A 16,127-nucleotide genomic window follows, 5' to 3' on the forward strand; every position below is an offset into this window, starting at 1 on the left:
ATATTTACATGAGTATTTTAATTTGCTTGAAAGCCAGGTAGTGGTCAGGAATTTTAATGAAGTTTCATAGTTGGAATGGGGGGGAAGATTTTTAAACATACAACCATGATTTTCTTCAATTCACTTGTAATATTGTCAATTGAATGCAAAGATTTAAGACTGAGAACAGATTTTGCAACCTTTTCTTCAATGTCTAAGACATCGATCTCATCATGCAAAACCCAATTCCAGCAGAATTATAAAGATTCTCCTTAACTGATTTCAAAGCTGGCCCTATTACAGACTCCATAAACAGTATAGCTCTTAAGGGACTCTATGTTACACAATATTGATTTCTCTAATAGCCATATAATTATACTGAGATGCAAATTGCTAATAAAACTTAATAATCCTCCTGAAAAATTAGGAACATTAGGCCAAGAGCAGGCTTGAAATGGCTGAAGCCATTGTTCTGATATCATTACATATATTAATAATTCTATCGCTTCAGCTGCATGCTTTCTGCTGCTTTAGTACTTAACTAAACTGTTATGCTAAATAGTTGTTGCCAGTTTAAGAACTTTATCAGACAATATAAAGATGTCTTTGTGATTGTAATACAAAATTACACATAAGTGCACCAAAAAAAGTTCTGCTGATGAAGTTATCTCGTAAGAGCTCTGTTTATGGGTATTACCCATAGTTTAAAGAGAGTTTTTATACCCCCGAGTCTTAACTCAGCGAGTAACTGATAAGATAGGCCCTGCTTTCCCTCTGTTCTGCTGGTTCATGGTGGTAAATAGTGCTCCTGTTTGTGCCGTGTTTCAGCCATACAACCTCTGCCTTCTGCTTCTTATCCTTCCCCACAGCCAGCCAGGAGCCAGAGCAAATAGCCTGGGAACAGGACAACGCTGCATACAGGAGACAGGTCCAGCCCAACCCCTGGAAACTTTCCACTGGCCAAAAATAGCAACACTGAGAAGATGCCGGCAAAGTCGGATCTTGACATTGACTGATGTTTGCCAATGCTGCGGTACATCCGTCACGCGAATTGGTTGACAAAATACGGTCCTCTGCTGACTGTCCCACACACTCCTTCCTCCCAAAGGAAGTTGGGTATCTTGCGGAGACCTGCTTGGGAACGGTGCCAGACGTGTCACCTCAGCAAGGGGCCCTGTTTATAGGTTTGGGGAGATGCAAACAGATTTTACTATGGGCTAGGAATACTCTGACTTGAAAGGAAGGGACTGGGGGTATAGCTGTCCATAAAGTCCTAAGTAACATGGAGAAAATGAGGGAAGACTTGGTCAGTGAACTGGAAAATAGCTTGGGCCATCAAGTCAAAATCTGCATGCAAAAAGTCCTTGCTGCGGGATGTTGCAGATGTTAAGGGTGACACACGAGTTCAAAAAGCAAGTGGAAAACCCATCAAAGGATATTAAACATAAGGGTCCATTGCTGGTTCAGATGCCTTGCTCTTAAACCATAGCCCGAACATGGTGAACAGAGTAATAAATGGAGCACTCTGCAAGTGTGCAAGTGAAACCCCAGAAAACTTTAGTAATTATCCTACCTAGGAGTAAAGGAGCCCTATTTCTGCATTAAATATGCACTATAAAGGAGCCTCTACATAACTAGCAGTAAGCAATGCTGGTCTTCTCATCTCCCAGTGCAACTTGAAGGTCTCTAATGAGCAAAACACCTTTGCTCTTCTTCAGTTCCTGATGCTAAAGCACAACTCTTCAGTATAAGGACCTATGGATATTTGAAAAGGACACACACAATCATTAAAACTTTCTTTTAGCCTTTCGCTCCTCTCCTCTGCTCCATGCAATGCATCACTGCTAAGCAAAGTGCCAGTCCCAAAACCAAAGCCGCCACTTCCTGCTGGTTCCCATCAGCTGCAGAGTTAACCATGGCCTATAGATCTGGGGTCTGCAACCTTCAGCCTCAGCCAAGTCTGGGAATGCATTGCAGGAATGACATTGTGGAACCAAAGAGATGAAACATGACAAAAAATATTTGCTGCTGCTGTGCATGACACAGGTATAATCAGGGGTTAGTGGGGTCCACTCAGAAGTGCAAGAAATTCCAGTAATCAGATATGACATGCATCCCTCTGGTTACTCCCAAATGTGGAGATGCTGCAGTTGAAAGTGTGACTTCAGCACATACAGAGGTTATCCTGAGGCTACCTTTCTGCTAGTGAGCTTGGTGCCAGCATCGGGGACTTTGCTGTGTGCCCCACTGTCAAGGGGCAGTGCTGTGCCAAGCAGAAGTCCAGGCTGCCAAACCCTCACTGGTACTGCTGCTAAGCTTGGCAGGATGAAAACTACCTTATGTCTATCTACAATCTGTTGCAATCATGCCTCTGACTGTAGTGTGAAAACAGACCAAGAGAAATAAAAGTAGTTACATTTCCACTTGCTTTTGTGAAACCGTGGCTAATTATGCCACTTAGCATGACAATACTGAAAGAGGGAGCAGCATGGAGCCCAGGGAACAGCTCTGCAGAGCGCTGAACAGCTTCAGCTCTCCCTGAAAGAGAGATTTAGATTTAATTTCATATATTCCACCTTTTAAGAAAGTCTTTTATTTTACCAGGACTTAGGAAACCACATGGTGCTGCCATTTTACCTGGCACCAGAGGCTGTGTCTGACACTACAGGTGGGTCCAGAAATTGAACTCATTCACTTCTGCCACCCTCACCCCAAAACTTCCAGAGCAGCCATCATTCACCATAACACATCATCCTAACAAGCTGCAAGGCAGAGATACTTCACGTTTTAACTGACCAATGGCAGTCAGTGAACAACATCTAGGTAACCAGAACACCCTTCATCATGATTCTGATATGTTTACCATCTAATGAAAGCTATGTAGGGATTAGGCTTTACAATGTGTAGTTTTATGGCAACAAAACCTGAGCTTCCTTGATCAGCTCCTTATCTCTGATGCTGAGATGTTTATCATCACCATATGTTACAAGCTCCTGCCATGTTTCCGAATGACCTTCTAGGACTTAATCAGTCCAAATGTCAGAGGTTGAGAAGCTGAGGACATATATTATGACATAGAATGCAACACTCAGCCAGACAGAATAAAAATCCAGGGCTGAAGTCCAAAGAAAAGTTCTTTGTTGGTTAACTTTTGTGCCTAATAAATTTGTCGATTAGGAAGAACAAACATTAACTTTGTTTTTCTTGCCCTTGCTGTTGCTTTGTGAGGTCCCATACTGTGAGGTAACAAGGGTGTGTACTCAAGTATCAGTGATGAGGGGAAACCTCAGATGATTCATGGTTTGGGAATGTTTCACATAAAAATAGCGAGTTTCATATCTAGAGGCTATCCATGCTACCCAGTTGTGTTTTGCAGACCTAGCACCATCAAAAAGAGATGCCATTAGGAGGAAATTTTCATCCCCAATGTCAACAGCTCTGTGTAGTTCTTTTAGTCACAAAATGCTTTCAGAATTAACAAGCACACTGTCCCAAAAATCCCAACATGATCTTTAGGGATGACCACATCAGAAGATATGGAGTATCATCATAATACTTTTATTCTTGTGTGAAATGCACTTGCTTGCAATTCGAGGTGCATTAATAAGAAAAACTTAGGCAAGGGCTCAATTTGCCAAGACATTTCCACACAAAGAATGAGATACATTTCACAGTATCTTTTGCAGGGAGAAGGACCTACCTACCATACTTGAACGCCCCTGTGTTCTTCAGGTGGGCCATGTTTACATGAGCAAGAGCTGGCATGAGTCATCGTCAAGCTCTGAAACTGCCTATTTCTGGCATGGCTCTGCTTGATTTCCATGTCCAAATGCGCCAGCAATCACCGTTCATTCTGGTAGTTCTTCTGAACCGAGGAGTCAGTTCCATCACTGCTTCCCAGTCCTTCCCAGCTGCTTGGAGTGACATGTTTGGATCCATAATCTCACAAATGTCCCTTCTATTTGTAGCTCATTGGGCTCGGAGCCAGGCTGGATTTCATAGGTAAGGATGTTGATCCAAATGTTGACACTTAACTGCATGGCTGCAGAATAGAGATAAAGCTAGGACTGGTTTGTGGAGGCATTTGCAAATCTGTGCAGTATACCTCTGTTGTTTCATTAAAAATATCCTTTTTGGAATTTAAGGCATCTCAAAGACAGATGTGTCATGACTAGGGTTTAGCTGAACGTGCTGTATTCAGAATACAACAAAAAGTCCAGGTGTTTTAAAGGATGTAACAACTGTGATCTAAGAAAAGAATTGTGTTACTGGATGCCAAATATATGAACACATTTATAGAGCCTTTGCTAGCTCCTGACACTGAATATATGGTGTGGGTTGGTTTTAGTTGTTTTTTAAAGAAGCTAACTTCCTTTCCTAAAGCAGGTCTGTTAGTTCCCACATTTTGCAGGCATATTTAAAATTATTTAGATCCACAAGAGGGTTTCACTAGCTGACAAGGATTATAAGTGGGAACTCACTAGCTGAAATGGCTATCTTGCAACGTCATCACTTTGCATTACAGTGGACAGCTGTTTTGGAAGTACTGCAAACACACAGAGAAGCATCTGACTCCATGTATGTTGCATGTATCCTGTATTACACCAAGCTGGAGAGGAACCAAAAATAAAAAATGAGATATTTAAGTTGAACATCCCAAACCTTGGGGAGTCCAGGTGTAGGGTAGATGGATATCAGTGATAGATCTCCATCTCCACCTCACTGCCAGGATTGTCTAATAGGTGGCTCATCAAGATTCTGCCCATGTCAGTATTTTATGTCCACTGTATAATAGTAATAATAATACATAGAAGAACAGTTTCATTAAAGATATTTTAGACTATTGCAGAGGGGGAATGTTAAAGACTGTAGCATTGTCTGTTGAGCGTACTCTACTGGCTACACTGTTGCCTGGGAAGCAAGAAAAATGTCGAATATCTCCATGAAAATACAAGTCCTTCCTAGAAGCCCTTACAGAAGTCCTAGGAAGCCTCTCCCGTTTTTTTCTGCCTGACCTCCCATCTCCTAATTTCCTGGCTATAAAATGGTTTAGATTTAGGAGAAGGAATGGAGAAACATTTGAAGTTTGACATCCCACAGCCTCGTATTTGGGGGATGCACGTTGTGTGTAGAAGGTATTAATCCCATATTAATTCCACATTCAGCTTGAGAAGAGTTTAGCATTGAGATCTCCTGCCTCCTAGATAACTGTTCTCACTGTGCAGTAGCCTACAAAGGTCTACTTTAAAACTGCAATAAAGAGAAGTTGATTTAAAGTCTGCAGTTGGTGGCTTAACTTCACTTGTACTTTACTACAAGATGTTATAATTCTTTGAGTCCTGATACCCCAACAGTGCAATACCTTGCACTGAGAACAAAGACCTACACAGTGCAGAAGAGAAAGTCAAAAAGTGGGCAACAGAGGGAAAGGGTGAGAGCTTTAAGTACAGATTTAAAATAAAGGAGGACTTAACTGCACAAGAGCAGGGACAACATTTAAGTTGTGAGAAGTGAGCTGGAAGAAACACAAGTGGGAAAAGATGAATAAGGCTTTAAGGGAAACTGCCACTCCCCAGGCAAAATCCACAATACAATTAGATAAAGCATTTCCTAACTGAACATAATAAACTCTTTCAGAGTTTATTATTATCATCTTGTACAAGCAGTCCATTCCTCTGATCGTTTCTCTAAAGGTATTGACAATTGCTAAAAGTCACTGAAGCTTCTTTACTACACATACCCACCGAAATGTTCGTAGACCTGGACGATGGTATAAAAAACTAGATTCACCTAATGGCATTTGAAATAAGTAGAACTTTGTAATCTTCCCTGTCAATAGAAAGTATATAAGAAAAGCAAACAGATCTTTTGTAGCATCCAACTCTAAATTTCCAGTCCCTTTTAATAAAGTGAAAAGTTTTAGGGATTAAAGAATTCTGTAACCTTTGCAATGCTACAGAACACAACAAAATGTGAATGGTACAGTATCCATTATATAATATATATTTATATTTTAATATATTACATTTATTTCTACATAAAGAGGCTATAAATACTGTATATGCCTTATATTTATAGTTCCCGGCATTTGACATTTTAGTAAGTACAAACAAAAAAATACTTATAAAAATACAAAAAACTTCAGTAGAAATAGCTTTACATTTTAAAATCCTGTAGTCTGCATTATGTCTATCAATAAAGTTCTGGGACTACAAGAGCACAGGTAAGAAGTTGTCCAACAATTAGGCACAGTTTCACCACTCGGAGAAGATCGGAGCTGCCATGAAACCAGTCATGTATTCCCAAGGCTACATAAACTGATATCTCTGACATTGCAAACAGACTTACAGTTTGCAAAGAGAAAGAGTCAGACCTAAATCTGAGGGAGGGGGGATGAGACAAGAAGGTAGGATGCCCTTAGGATCCACCACCGGAACGACAGAGCTTCCTGTGGTCCTAAGGTAGATTACATTTGCTTTTCTACCTGTTGCAGAGGCTGCCCAACTGGTGATTTGGGGGGAGGAGAGTATTTTCTGCAGCAGTTACAGGCTAGCTCAGAAGCAGGTAGGCATCTGGCATGTGTCAAGGGTGCCAGGGATGACCAGGGGCAGACCCATCCTCACCCAGAGGTGAGGGCATGGCCCTGCCACCTGTGTTCCATCAATTGGCTCAATGCTCTGCCTTCTCCCTACTAACCAACTTCACCACACAAGTCTTGCAAGCAAATGCGGCTCATGAGGTCTTGTAAGGCAACCTTTTTCCTTAGCCAAGGACAGAGACCATCATCCTGACCTATATTTAGCCCAGCCTATGTTTAGTCTCAGGCCGTCAGTGGGTGCCAGAACCTTGAGCTGGATGTTCCTTTTTTTGTTTGTGAAGGTACAAGCAAGGAATAACTCTGAGAAACAAGAAGCCGGTGCCGCACTGTTTCCTTCCTGGAGTCCAGCCACAAAAGGGAAAAACAAACAAAAAAAAAACCAACCAAAAACTAAAAGCAGGGCTGTGCATTATTTCGTACAAGTAGAAACAGTTATGTTGAATGCAGTGATGCTGCCTGCATTAGGCAGATGCCTGACATATCACCAGGGTCTGCCTCTGCCACAGGGTCGGCACAGCACACACATTGTGGCTGGGGCTTTGCACCCTCAGCCACCACCATCTCTTGAGAAAAGAACCCCCAGCCTGGCGTGGCACAGTTATGCTGCCAGCTGCTTCTGCATCCTCTTCAGGAAAAACAAATGTCTTTTCTTAGTCCCGTGGATGCTGTCTTTCTATACATCAAACCTGAACGCTGCCAGCCCAGGCAGTGAAGGCACATCCCAGGGGGACCTGGAGCTGCCAGGCTGGCCCTAGAGAGGCGGGGGGGTGAGTGGCGCGGGGCCGTCGTAGGCGAGGCCGTGAGCGCGGCAGAGCGGGGGAGAGGCCTCCCGCACACACAGGAGTTCGGTCTCCTCGCTGGAGTACACCGTGGTGTCCATGTCATCCGAGTGGTATCCCGACTGGTACCCGCTTGTCTGGTTGGAGGCTTCGGACATAACGGATTCATTACTCTTGCTGGGCACCAGCGTGCTGCAAAAAGACAAGCAGAAACAGGACTGAGAGAGCTGTGGAGACCGTCTTCTGAAGGGCAGGTGGGCGATTCCTGATGGCAGCTGCTTTCCATCACAGCAACAACCAAAGCAAAACGCTGCACTTAGCAAGCCTGGCTTCAGGCCTTTTTAAACATGCATTTGATTGTAGGGAGAGACCTTTTCATATGTCTTAATTTCACTAACACATGAAAAAGATGTTTAATTTTATGATGATACGAGGAGTTAGATTGTGACCACAGATGAAATGGAGAGAAAACTTTTAGAGGCTTTATTTCAGCAGTGGTGCAATTATAACTGCAGTATATCTTTGTCCACAGTGAAGTTACCCTGGAAAGAAAATAATTCCTGAGAAGGTCTCAGAGAGCATATGTGAGGTTCCAGCTTCATGAACACCACTGTGCTTCCCGCGAACTGCACAATTAAACCCCTGTACAATACTCTGAAAATACACCCAGGTACATCTTGCAAAGAGTCAGCTATTTAAAAAAAAAAAAAAAAAAGAAAGAAAGAAAAAGCAAGGAAAAAAACTAGCTCTTTGTCAGTTCAGACAGGCCCTCACAAATATGGCTCAGTTGTGTGTACCAAGTCAGTATTTCCAAAGGGTGGTTGATGCTATTGCAGCAAGTCCTTTCTGGGTGCTGGCTGATGCTCCCAACAGTGAAGTTACCTCTCCTCTCCTGGTACCAAATGTGGATGACCAGGCATACAGTGCACAATTTTGCTTTGTTTTTAAAAGTATATTAAGAAAAGATTTTGTCTTCCAAACAAACCAGCCTTCTGACAGACTGCAGCTAAAAGGTCATACTCAATCCTATGTGTAGCCTGCACCTTACCTAAAGGGTATTTTCACTTGTTTATCATTCTCTTCCAGTGTCTTCAGCTCTTCAGATGCAAGAACCATCCCACTATCTGTCTGGTTTTCCTGCAAAGGTATTAGAAATGTATTAAATGGAAGAGGATTAAAAACATGAAAAAAAGATATCAACAGAAGAAAATATGTACAAACAGACAAACTCACCTCCTGAACGACTTTTACAGTGGTTACCAATGGGACATCTTCAAATGTTTTCACACTCACAGGGCGGCTTTTTCTCTTGCTACCTTGTCGGTACTGACTGCAAAGAAAACAAAACAAAAAAGTTTTGTGTCCACTGACCACAACTTGGCTGCAAACAGTACAATGATATCAGAATCCTTTTATCTCTCTTCAGAGAAGTTAATCCTTTTGTCAAAACATATTATGCAAACCTTCAAATATCCATTTATTGAAAAGGATGAACAGCCTAAGAAATGGCATGTTTCTGACCTTTTGCTCCTGACAATCTTGATCTCTGAGCAAATTCTAAGAAATGGCTTTGAGAAAACAGCTTCTTTCCTCAGTTACACTGGAGGGCTTCACTTCCTGCAAGGTTTGCTTAGAAGTACAATAAACAGAGGAGCCTGGAGCACAGACATGTGTCTCTTCCTTTGGACTGCACTTCTGAGACCCCTGGCTGGACCTAGGACAACAACAGCAGACTCAGCAGACTGCTGCCCTTAAACCGTGGGGATCAGGACAGGGAGTGCTACATCTCTCTTGAAAGCTCTTCTCCAAAATGGTCAGGATGACATCCATAAAAAATATTGCACACACAAAAAAAAAAAAAAAAAAAAAAAAAAATTGACATTTATGGAGGTACTAACAGAGCAAACAAAATGGCTACCCTCAGCTTTCTGCCTAAGTGAATATGGAATAAAATTAATGTTGTCCCAGTTAAATAGGACAAATTTATATTCTTAACAGCTAATGAAAGCCATAGAGGTAGAAGTGTAACCTGCATCCACTTGAAGGGCAAAGGGAAATTAAGAGCATCATTAGCCATATTTCCCAGCTTTGAGTCTAGCTATGCTGAGTCCTGCCCATCTCCAACAGACATTCTTTTAAACTGGTGAAGATTTCACAAGTTCCATTTGTAGCCTGTTCAGGTGCTCAATCACACTTAAGAATGTTTTTCAAATATTAAACCCACGTACTTGCTGCAAATAAAATTTGTCCTAATACTGGTGACACAGAATGACTAATTAGCACCCTGTTTGGTGCAAATTTTCATGTTCTGAAAACTGTTACTATGTTCCCTCTGCATTTTCTCTTCCTAGACTTAACAAAACCAGTTATTTCAAGCTCTCTGCACTGGCCATGTCTTCTGCTCCTGTTACTCTGCAGTAGTATCTAACCTGCCTCTGCTCATCCCAGACAAGAGTCAGCCTACAAGACTGCAATGAATGAGATCCTCCTGCTTAAGCCAAACAATTGTGCAAACAGGACCAGAAATAGTGTGCAGACAGAAAGAGGCCATGCATGGAGTCTGACTCCTGTCCGGTGGCAGTAAGAGTTCAGCTGATGTCCTGACAGTATTTCCTGACATGTCCTAGAGGAAATCAAAATCTATCTTCTCTGCTATCCTCTAGACCAATTATTCTCACTAAAAATGAAACTCAGATTTGTTTGGCTTGATTTGTTCTTGACAAATCCATGCTGGCCGTTTTTAGTTAATTCTTTTTCCTGTAGGCATTTACTGTTATCTATATGATTGCTTATTCCAGGATTGTTGGTAGAATTCAAATCAAACTGATTTAAGAACTACACATTTTCTGTTCTTTCTAAAAGCAGGCATTATCTTTACACTAAATCTTCTATACCTCATGTAACTTCTTAATCACAATATTTCAAGGTTCAGAAATTGCAGATCTATTTTCTAATCCAAATACAACAGATGTTAGGAGGTCCCACTGATTTTCATTTACATCAATCTAAATATTCTTTAGTATTCTCCATGTTTCCCTGTGCTTGCTTTCCTCCTCCAGCTTTGATTTAGAAATTGTATTAATCAGCCTTTCCTCATAGTTAATACTTCTGTGAAGATTGAAAAAGACATTTCTGAAGAGATCAATCTGTTTCACTATCTGTATACTAAGATCCATGCCTGTAAAATCATTTTCAGCTACAAGAATGAAAGAATAAAGCCCACAGACAAGTCTTAACCTTTCCACTTTGCCTCTCCTAGCATGGTTTCCCCTAGTGCTTTCACAACCCTGTCACACTGCAAGACAAGACAAAGGAGATTCAGTCTCCTTAAAAGGTTGGCAGAGGGATTTTATTTCTGTTCATAACAGGAAATGGAGACCAGGAAAAGCCATATAGGAAGTATTAGAAGTGGAAAATAAGTGTGATGTTTTCAGCGTTAAATCATGGTTTGTTGTCTTCTAAATATTTATAGTTTAAACTGTCCCATTACTAAAACACGGGGTTGAGAGTTCAGCTGTAGGACCATAAGTTTAACTGAAGTGTGAAATGCAGTGTGCCCTACCTAGTCTTTTCCAGTACCACATAAAAATGTCACCTCGCAGTCCCCAAAATCTTTGGGAACTTTGTCTTTGGTGGGTATAATACAAACACTGAGAGAGAGGGCTCCACTTCATGGAAACCACATGGAATCTGCCAACAGAATTCATCTCCGCCCTGATGGTTGTATCCACCTCTTTCTATCCTCCTACTTCTGAGATTGTATCAAGCAATCTGGGGATCCCAGCATCTAAATGGCTGAATTTGATCTTAGGCAGCACTGGATAAGAAAATATCTTTCTCCTTCTCATCCCATGTCTGAGGTCCTTAAAGGGTCCAACATAAGCTCCTTCAGTGCATTAGTACAAACTCCTTACTGAGGAATCACCTCTGCCATGATACCCAACAGCATCCACCGCTATTGTTCCATTGGGGCTGCCTCAGCAGCCCACCAGAAGCAAGTGAACAAAACCCAGAGACAACACTATTTATGTTATGTTCTCCTTGGCTATCATTTCATGACCTATTTTCCAACATTTCACTTTAGGAGGAGAAATGCCAGAGAGGTTATTAATGATAGATTTATCACCATTAATATTCTAGGGAGCTGCAACACAAGAGCATGAACACAACTGAATTGGACCAGTAAAACCTTTTTTGTGTTCTGGTTCTTAAAAAACAAACAGCAAATATTCTCGCTTTTTTTGTTTTTTCTTTTTTAAATGAGAATACAATATCTTAAAAGGGTAGCAACATTAAAAATAGATAAAAAAGCCACTAGCATTTGGGGAAGGTAAGAAACTAGCTTTTGCCTAGAAAATCTCTACAGATTCCTTCTTATCCGTATGGAGAAGGTTAAATATGGACCAGGCAGCTGAAGTCTCTTCCTTTCATTTTCCCTGCCCCCCATATGAACAAAACACAGAGGCCCCAGTAGGATGTCCACCATATAAAATACCTAATTCCTGCTGTGTTGTCATAATGGAATTTGGGATCACAGACTTCCTCTTCCTCCCTACAGGAAGCAGGTGAAGTTGGGAGAGAGAGACCTGAATCCTCTTCCATATTCAGCGATACTGACAAAGGAAGGACAATGTAGTCTTTACCATCCTGTAGAATGCAGTGAAAAAAATACAAAAATTAAATAGGCTACAGAGACACACAAACAAAAACAGCTACATGCACGTATGTGGAGAATGCATCAGATCAACAGTGCTACTCTGGTTGTTTTATTAAACCATGAACATTATAACACCTTTGCAGGAGCAGCTACATTAAAAAAAGGAAACTTAATAAGAACCACTTCCAAGTAGTTTTAAATAAAAAAAAAAAAAAAAAATTTATATAATATACTGTAACATAATGTATAAACTGAACCTTTTATTGATGTCTTTGAAAAAAAATACAGATTATAGTAATGTTTGTCTCCCAATACCATAAAGTACATGAACCTGATAGTTCGTAAGGGCAGGTGATTACCATCATCATCAGTAGGTTAGAAAGGGAGAACTTGTCTAATAGGGAAGCACATGGCCAAATCCAGTGTCCTTCATCCAGTGGGTTCATATCTATTGCCCTGGCCTTGTCCCCTTCCACAGTAAATGAAGAGGAAGCTACAAGGTAGAGAACCTGGTAGAGAGGCCCATGTACCCCACCTGGTCGCACTGAGCTCTTTTACTGCGATGCCTGCACCCAGGACAAGTCTTAACACATTAATTTGCATGGAGTTGCTCACAGGCAGTGAAATTCCTGTATCCTTGTTTTCCAGGATAGTCATTAAAAGTGTTGCAGCCCACACCCTTCACATACACTAAGATATCCATCTTTGGCACAGTAAGATCAACAGGAGGTACCTGCTGAAATGTGTCTGCAGCATGCAGAGAAATCATCAGCAGAGCAGGGAATTGAGCCTGTGCCAGCAGCTCTCTAGCAAGACAGCAGTGGTGTCATGGGAGGCCCTTGCTGGCAGGACAGGATGGCTTTTGGTTAACACAACACAGCTTCTGGGACCTTTACCCTACAAGTATTCTCTGCAAGTCAGAGACCCAACTGCTGGTCAGTAATGGGAGTGATGGAACAAGCCCAGGCTCCCTGACAGCTCCAGCAGACAGTACCCAACTATGGGATGATGTGGTGGCTGGTAGGGCAGGAGGTGTTCAGCTGGTGTTTTTAGTAACCAGTGAATACAATTCATTTACCTGACGGACATTGGCTTGCAGTAAATTTCCCAGGTGCTCTACCAGCTCTGAAAAAGTGGGTCTCTGTTTAGGATCTCCATGCCAGCAATCCAGCATTGTTTGGTACCTAGAAGGAAAAAAAAACAAATCAGCATAAATAAAACATCACCTATTGCTTGCTCCAGCATCTGCTACTATTGTAGGGTAAATGTGAGTAGCTGGAAGAACAGTTCCTCACATTTCTGGTGTTGTATAGTCTGGTGCTCTCATTCTTGTTCCTTCTTTCAGTCTTCTGCAAAATTCCTCATCGATTTTCACTCCAGGGTATGGTGATGCACCTAAAATGAAAGCAACAGTAATTTTAATGCATTAGACTCTTAAATTTTGGGATTAATTTTCAAACAAATAACTCGCTATGGCCTGGGTTAATAAGATAATTCATAAGACAATTTGGATGTGTAAACAATTTATATTTGTGATGAGAACAGCAACTGATTGAGTAAATGAGGCACATCATCACCTACTGAAATTGTATGAAGAAACATTTCAAGTCAATGTTCCTACATTTGCAATTTAAAGAAAATCTGAGTATTTTATTTTGATAGAGAAAAATATACAGGATTTTTTCAAGAAGTAAAAGAAAATACTAAAGAGGATCCTAGAACACTTTGACTATTTTCTTCATACAGTATTGTTTAAAGATGGCTCAGTAAAATTAAAGTGACTCACCTAATGAAAATATTTCCCACAGCAGAACTCCAAAGGACCATACATCACTCTGAATGGTATATACTCTATCAAAAATGGTTTCTGGTGCCATCCATTTTAGGGGTAGTCTGGCCTGAAAGCATTTTCATAAACAAAAATGTATCACAATTTAGCAAAATACTGAGTTTCCACAAACTCATTCGAGGGAAACACAGAAAAAAGTCCTGACTTCATATTAATTCTCTATTGAACAGAGAATCTGAAACTTACATCTCCTTTTCTGACGTAATCTGGGTCTTTGTAGATGTCTCGAGCCAAGCCAAAATCACAGATTTTGACCACATTATTGTCTGACAAGAGGATATTACGAGCAGCCAGGTCCCTGTGGATGCACTGCAAAGAGAAGTAAACAACTTCATATGCTGCCTGTTGTCACAGCTCTGTCCACAAGGCTGATGTCTTTCACATATGTGCTGCTCTACCGTCAAAGGCCAGCTAATTCTTAAAACCTTTAAGAAAAAGAAACCTCAGCATCAACACTTGCTGATTTTAAGTGCTTTTTTGATGGTCACAACTGATTTGGCTCAGGGAGACTTGTATTCCCAAGTCCAAACATGCATCTGTTTATCCACTATGCAGAGAAGGCCTTTGAAGTTGTCTAATTAATTATCCTAAGCAGCTGACACAAAACAGCTTCAGATCTGATTACCTTTAGATTTACTTAGGTTCACTCAAATCTGTGTACTCCACTATTTTTCAGAAAAACAGCCCACTAAAAGGCAGACTTGATTCCAACACAAGCTAATCTTGACTACAGAGAAAGAAGTCCACATCTCTACCTGTGCAAAACAACAGCATAGTCAACAACCCAAAGACTTCAAAAGTCAAACCTCAATAGCTTGAAGTAAAAGAATCAGGATCTGAAAGTGGCTGCAGATTTACCTCTAGTATGAACTAAAACTGCAGATTCTGGAAAGAGGCATTTTTACATGTGCACACCAGTCAGGATGTATGAAAGCTAAACAAAAGCATGTTTTTATGAAAAGACTGAAGTCTACTCTTGAATATCTATCCCAAACTCTAGAGCAGTGATGTATTCCCCACTTCGATTTTCTTTTCCCATTTACGTTAGGTATTAGAAAAAGGTTCTTCACTCAGAGGTTGGTTGGACACTGGAACAGGCTCCCCAGGAAAGTGATCACAGCACCAAGCCTGACAGAGTTCAAGAAGTGTTTGGATGATACTCTCAGGCACATGGTGTAACTCTTGGGGTGATCACGTGCTAGGCCAGGAGTTGAACTTAATGATTCTTGTGAGTCCCTTCCAACTCAGCATATTCTGTCTTTCTGTGATTTTTAAGTACTTTTTGTTCTATACAACTGCAGGCAATTCCTTACTCTTGCTGGAACTGACATCCTTTGAAATGTGGGCACTACATACACAGAAAAGCTCAAACCACAGAAAAGTACTTCTAGAAGGCCAAAATTCAGGTGTTGTTGACTGCCAGGCTGTCTTTGGCAAAGAGACTCTTCAAGGAGTCATCCATGAAGTTTCATAAGTGAGCATCGTCTCTCCTCACATTGCCCTTCCAATCCCACTGTACAAGGTACAGGTAATCTCCTCAGAATAAACTTCTTTACTCTTGTTTAACTTCGGTTACCAGGGATTTGTCCCTAATTCCTTTAAAAAAATCTATATAAGTCAGCTCCCCTCCTCCAACTGCTTAACCATTCTTCTGTGAACTGGTGGCCTTATGCAGCTCACTAACATTTGTGTCAATAGATGCATGGGCTGTTTCACTCTGTAGTATTAATGATTTGAGTATGTCTTACAGCAAAATGTTGCAGATGACTGCCAGTCCAAAGATGAACATGCTGTTTCCTTCTGTAGACCTACAGCACTACTTCCCACCATCAAATAAACAACACGCCACCCTTCCTGAGAAGTTCCTTACTTTGCGTGAAGCCAAGAACTCCATTCCCCTCGCCACTTGGAAGCTATAACAGATGAGGTCCTCCATGGTCAAGGGGTTCTTGCAAAGATCTTCAGGACCAGCTGAAAAGAATCAAATGACAGTCAAACATGCCCTTTGTCACTGATTTCACCTATAACTGCTTGTTATGTAAAATGCCATCTTAACCTTATGCCACATTGAACTGGAAGAGTTTTTTGGCTGTACAGTCAACATGAACAACCCATTTTTCACCAAAATGGTCTTGTGTAAAATGAACTTTGAGATTATGGGTTATACCCTAAGCCTCCTTGCTTATTTCCAGAGTTCCCACCAGTGGAAAGATTTGCAAAATAATCCCAAAAGAGAAACAACCAAAACTCAGCTCACAAGTTCCT

The 16,127-nt window shown here is 41.1% G+C and overlaps 1 protein-coding gene across 1 annotated transcript in view; it reads right to left on the minus strand.

Annotated features, from left to right (window-relative positions):
- Nucleotides 1-3,609: 3,609 nt before the first annotated feature.
- The window catches only part of KDR (kinase insert domain receptor), a 32,249-nt gene continuing 19,731 nt past the window's right edge, over nt 3,610-16,127 (minus strand). Inside the window, exons 22-30 of the mRNA XM_050337833.1 lie at nt 15,733-15,833; nt 14,049-14,171; nt 13,800-13,911; nt 13,309-13,408; nt 13,092-13,197; nt 11,852-12,003; nt 8,590-8,686; nt 8,405-8,493; nt 3,610-7,548 (exon numbers count right to left, since the gene is read on the minus strand). Coding sequence (XP_050193790.1) covers nt 7,329-7,548; nt 8,405-8,493; nt 8,590-8,686; nt 11,852-12,003; nt 13,092-13,197; nt 13,309-13,408; nt 13,800-13,911; nt 14,049-14,171; nt 15,733-15,833 — 1,100 coding nt within the window. The 3' untranslated portion in view covers nt 3,610-7,328. The remainder of the gene's footprint in view (nt 7,549-8,404; nt 8,494-8,589; nt 8,687-11,851; nt 12,004-13,091; nt 13,198-13,308; nt 13,409-13,799; nt 13,912-14,048; nt 14,172-15,732; nt 15,834-16,127) is intronic.

Source organism: Myiozetetes cayanensis, unplaced genomic scaffold, assembly GCF_022539395.1.
Source record: "Myiozetetes cayanensis isolate MyiCay16 unplaced genomic scaffold, myiCay2020 scf7, whole genome shotgun sequence".
Classification (NCBI taxonomy): domain Eukaryota; kingdom Metazoa; phylum Chordata; class Aves; order Passeriformes; family Tyrannidae; genus Myiozetetes; species Myiozetetes cayanensis.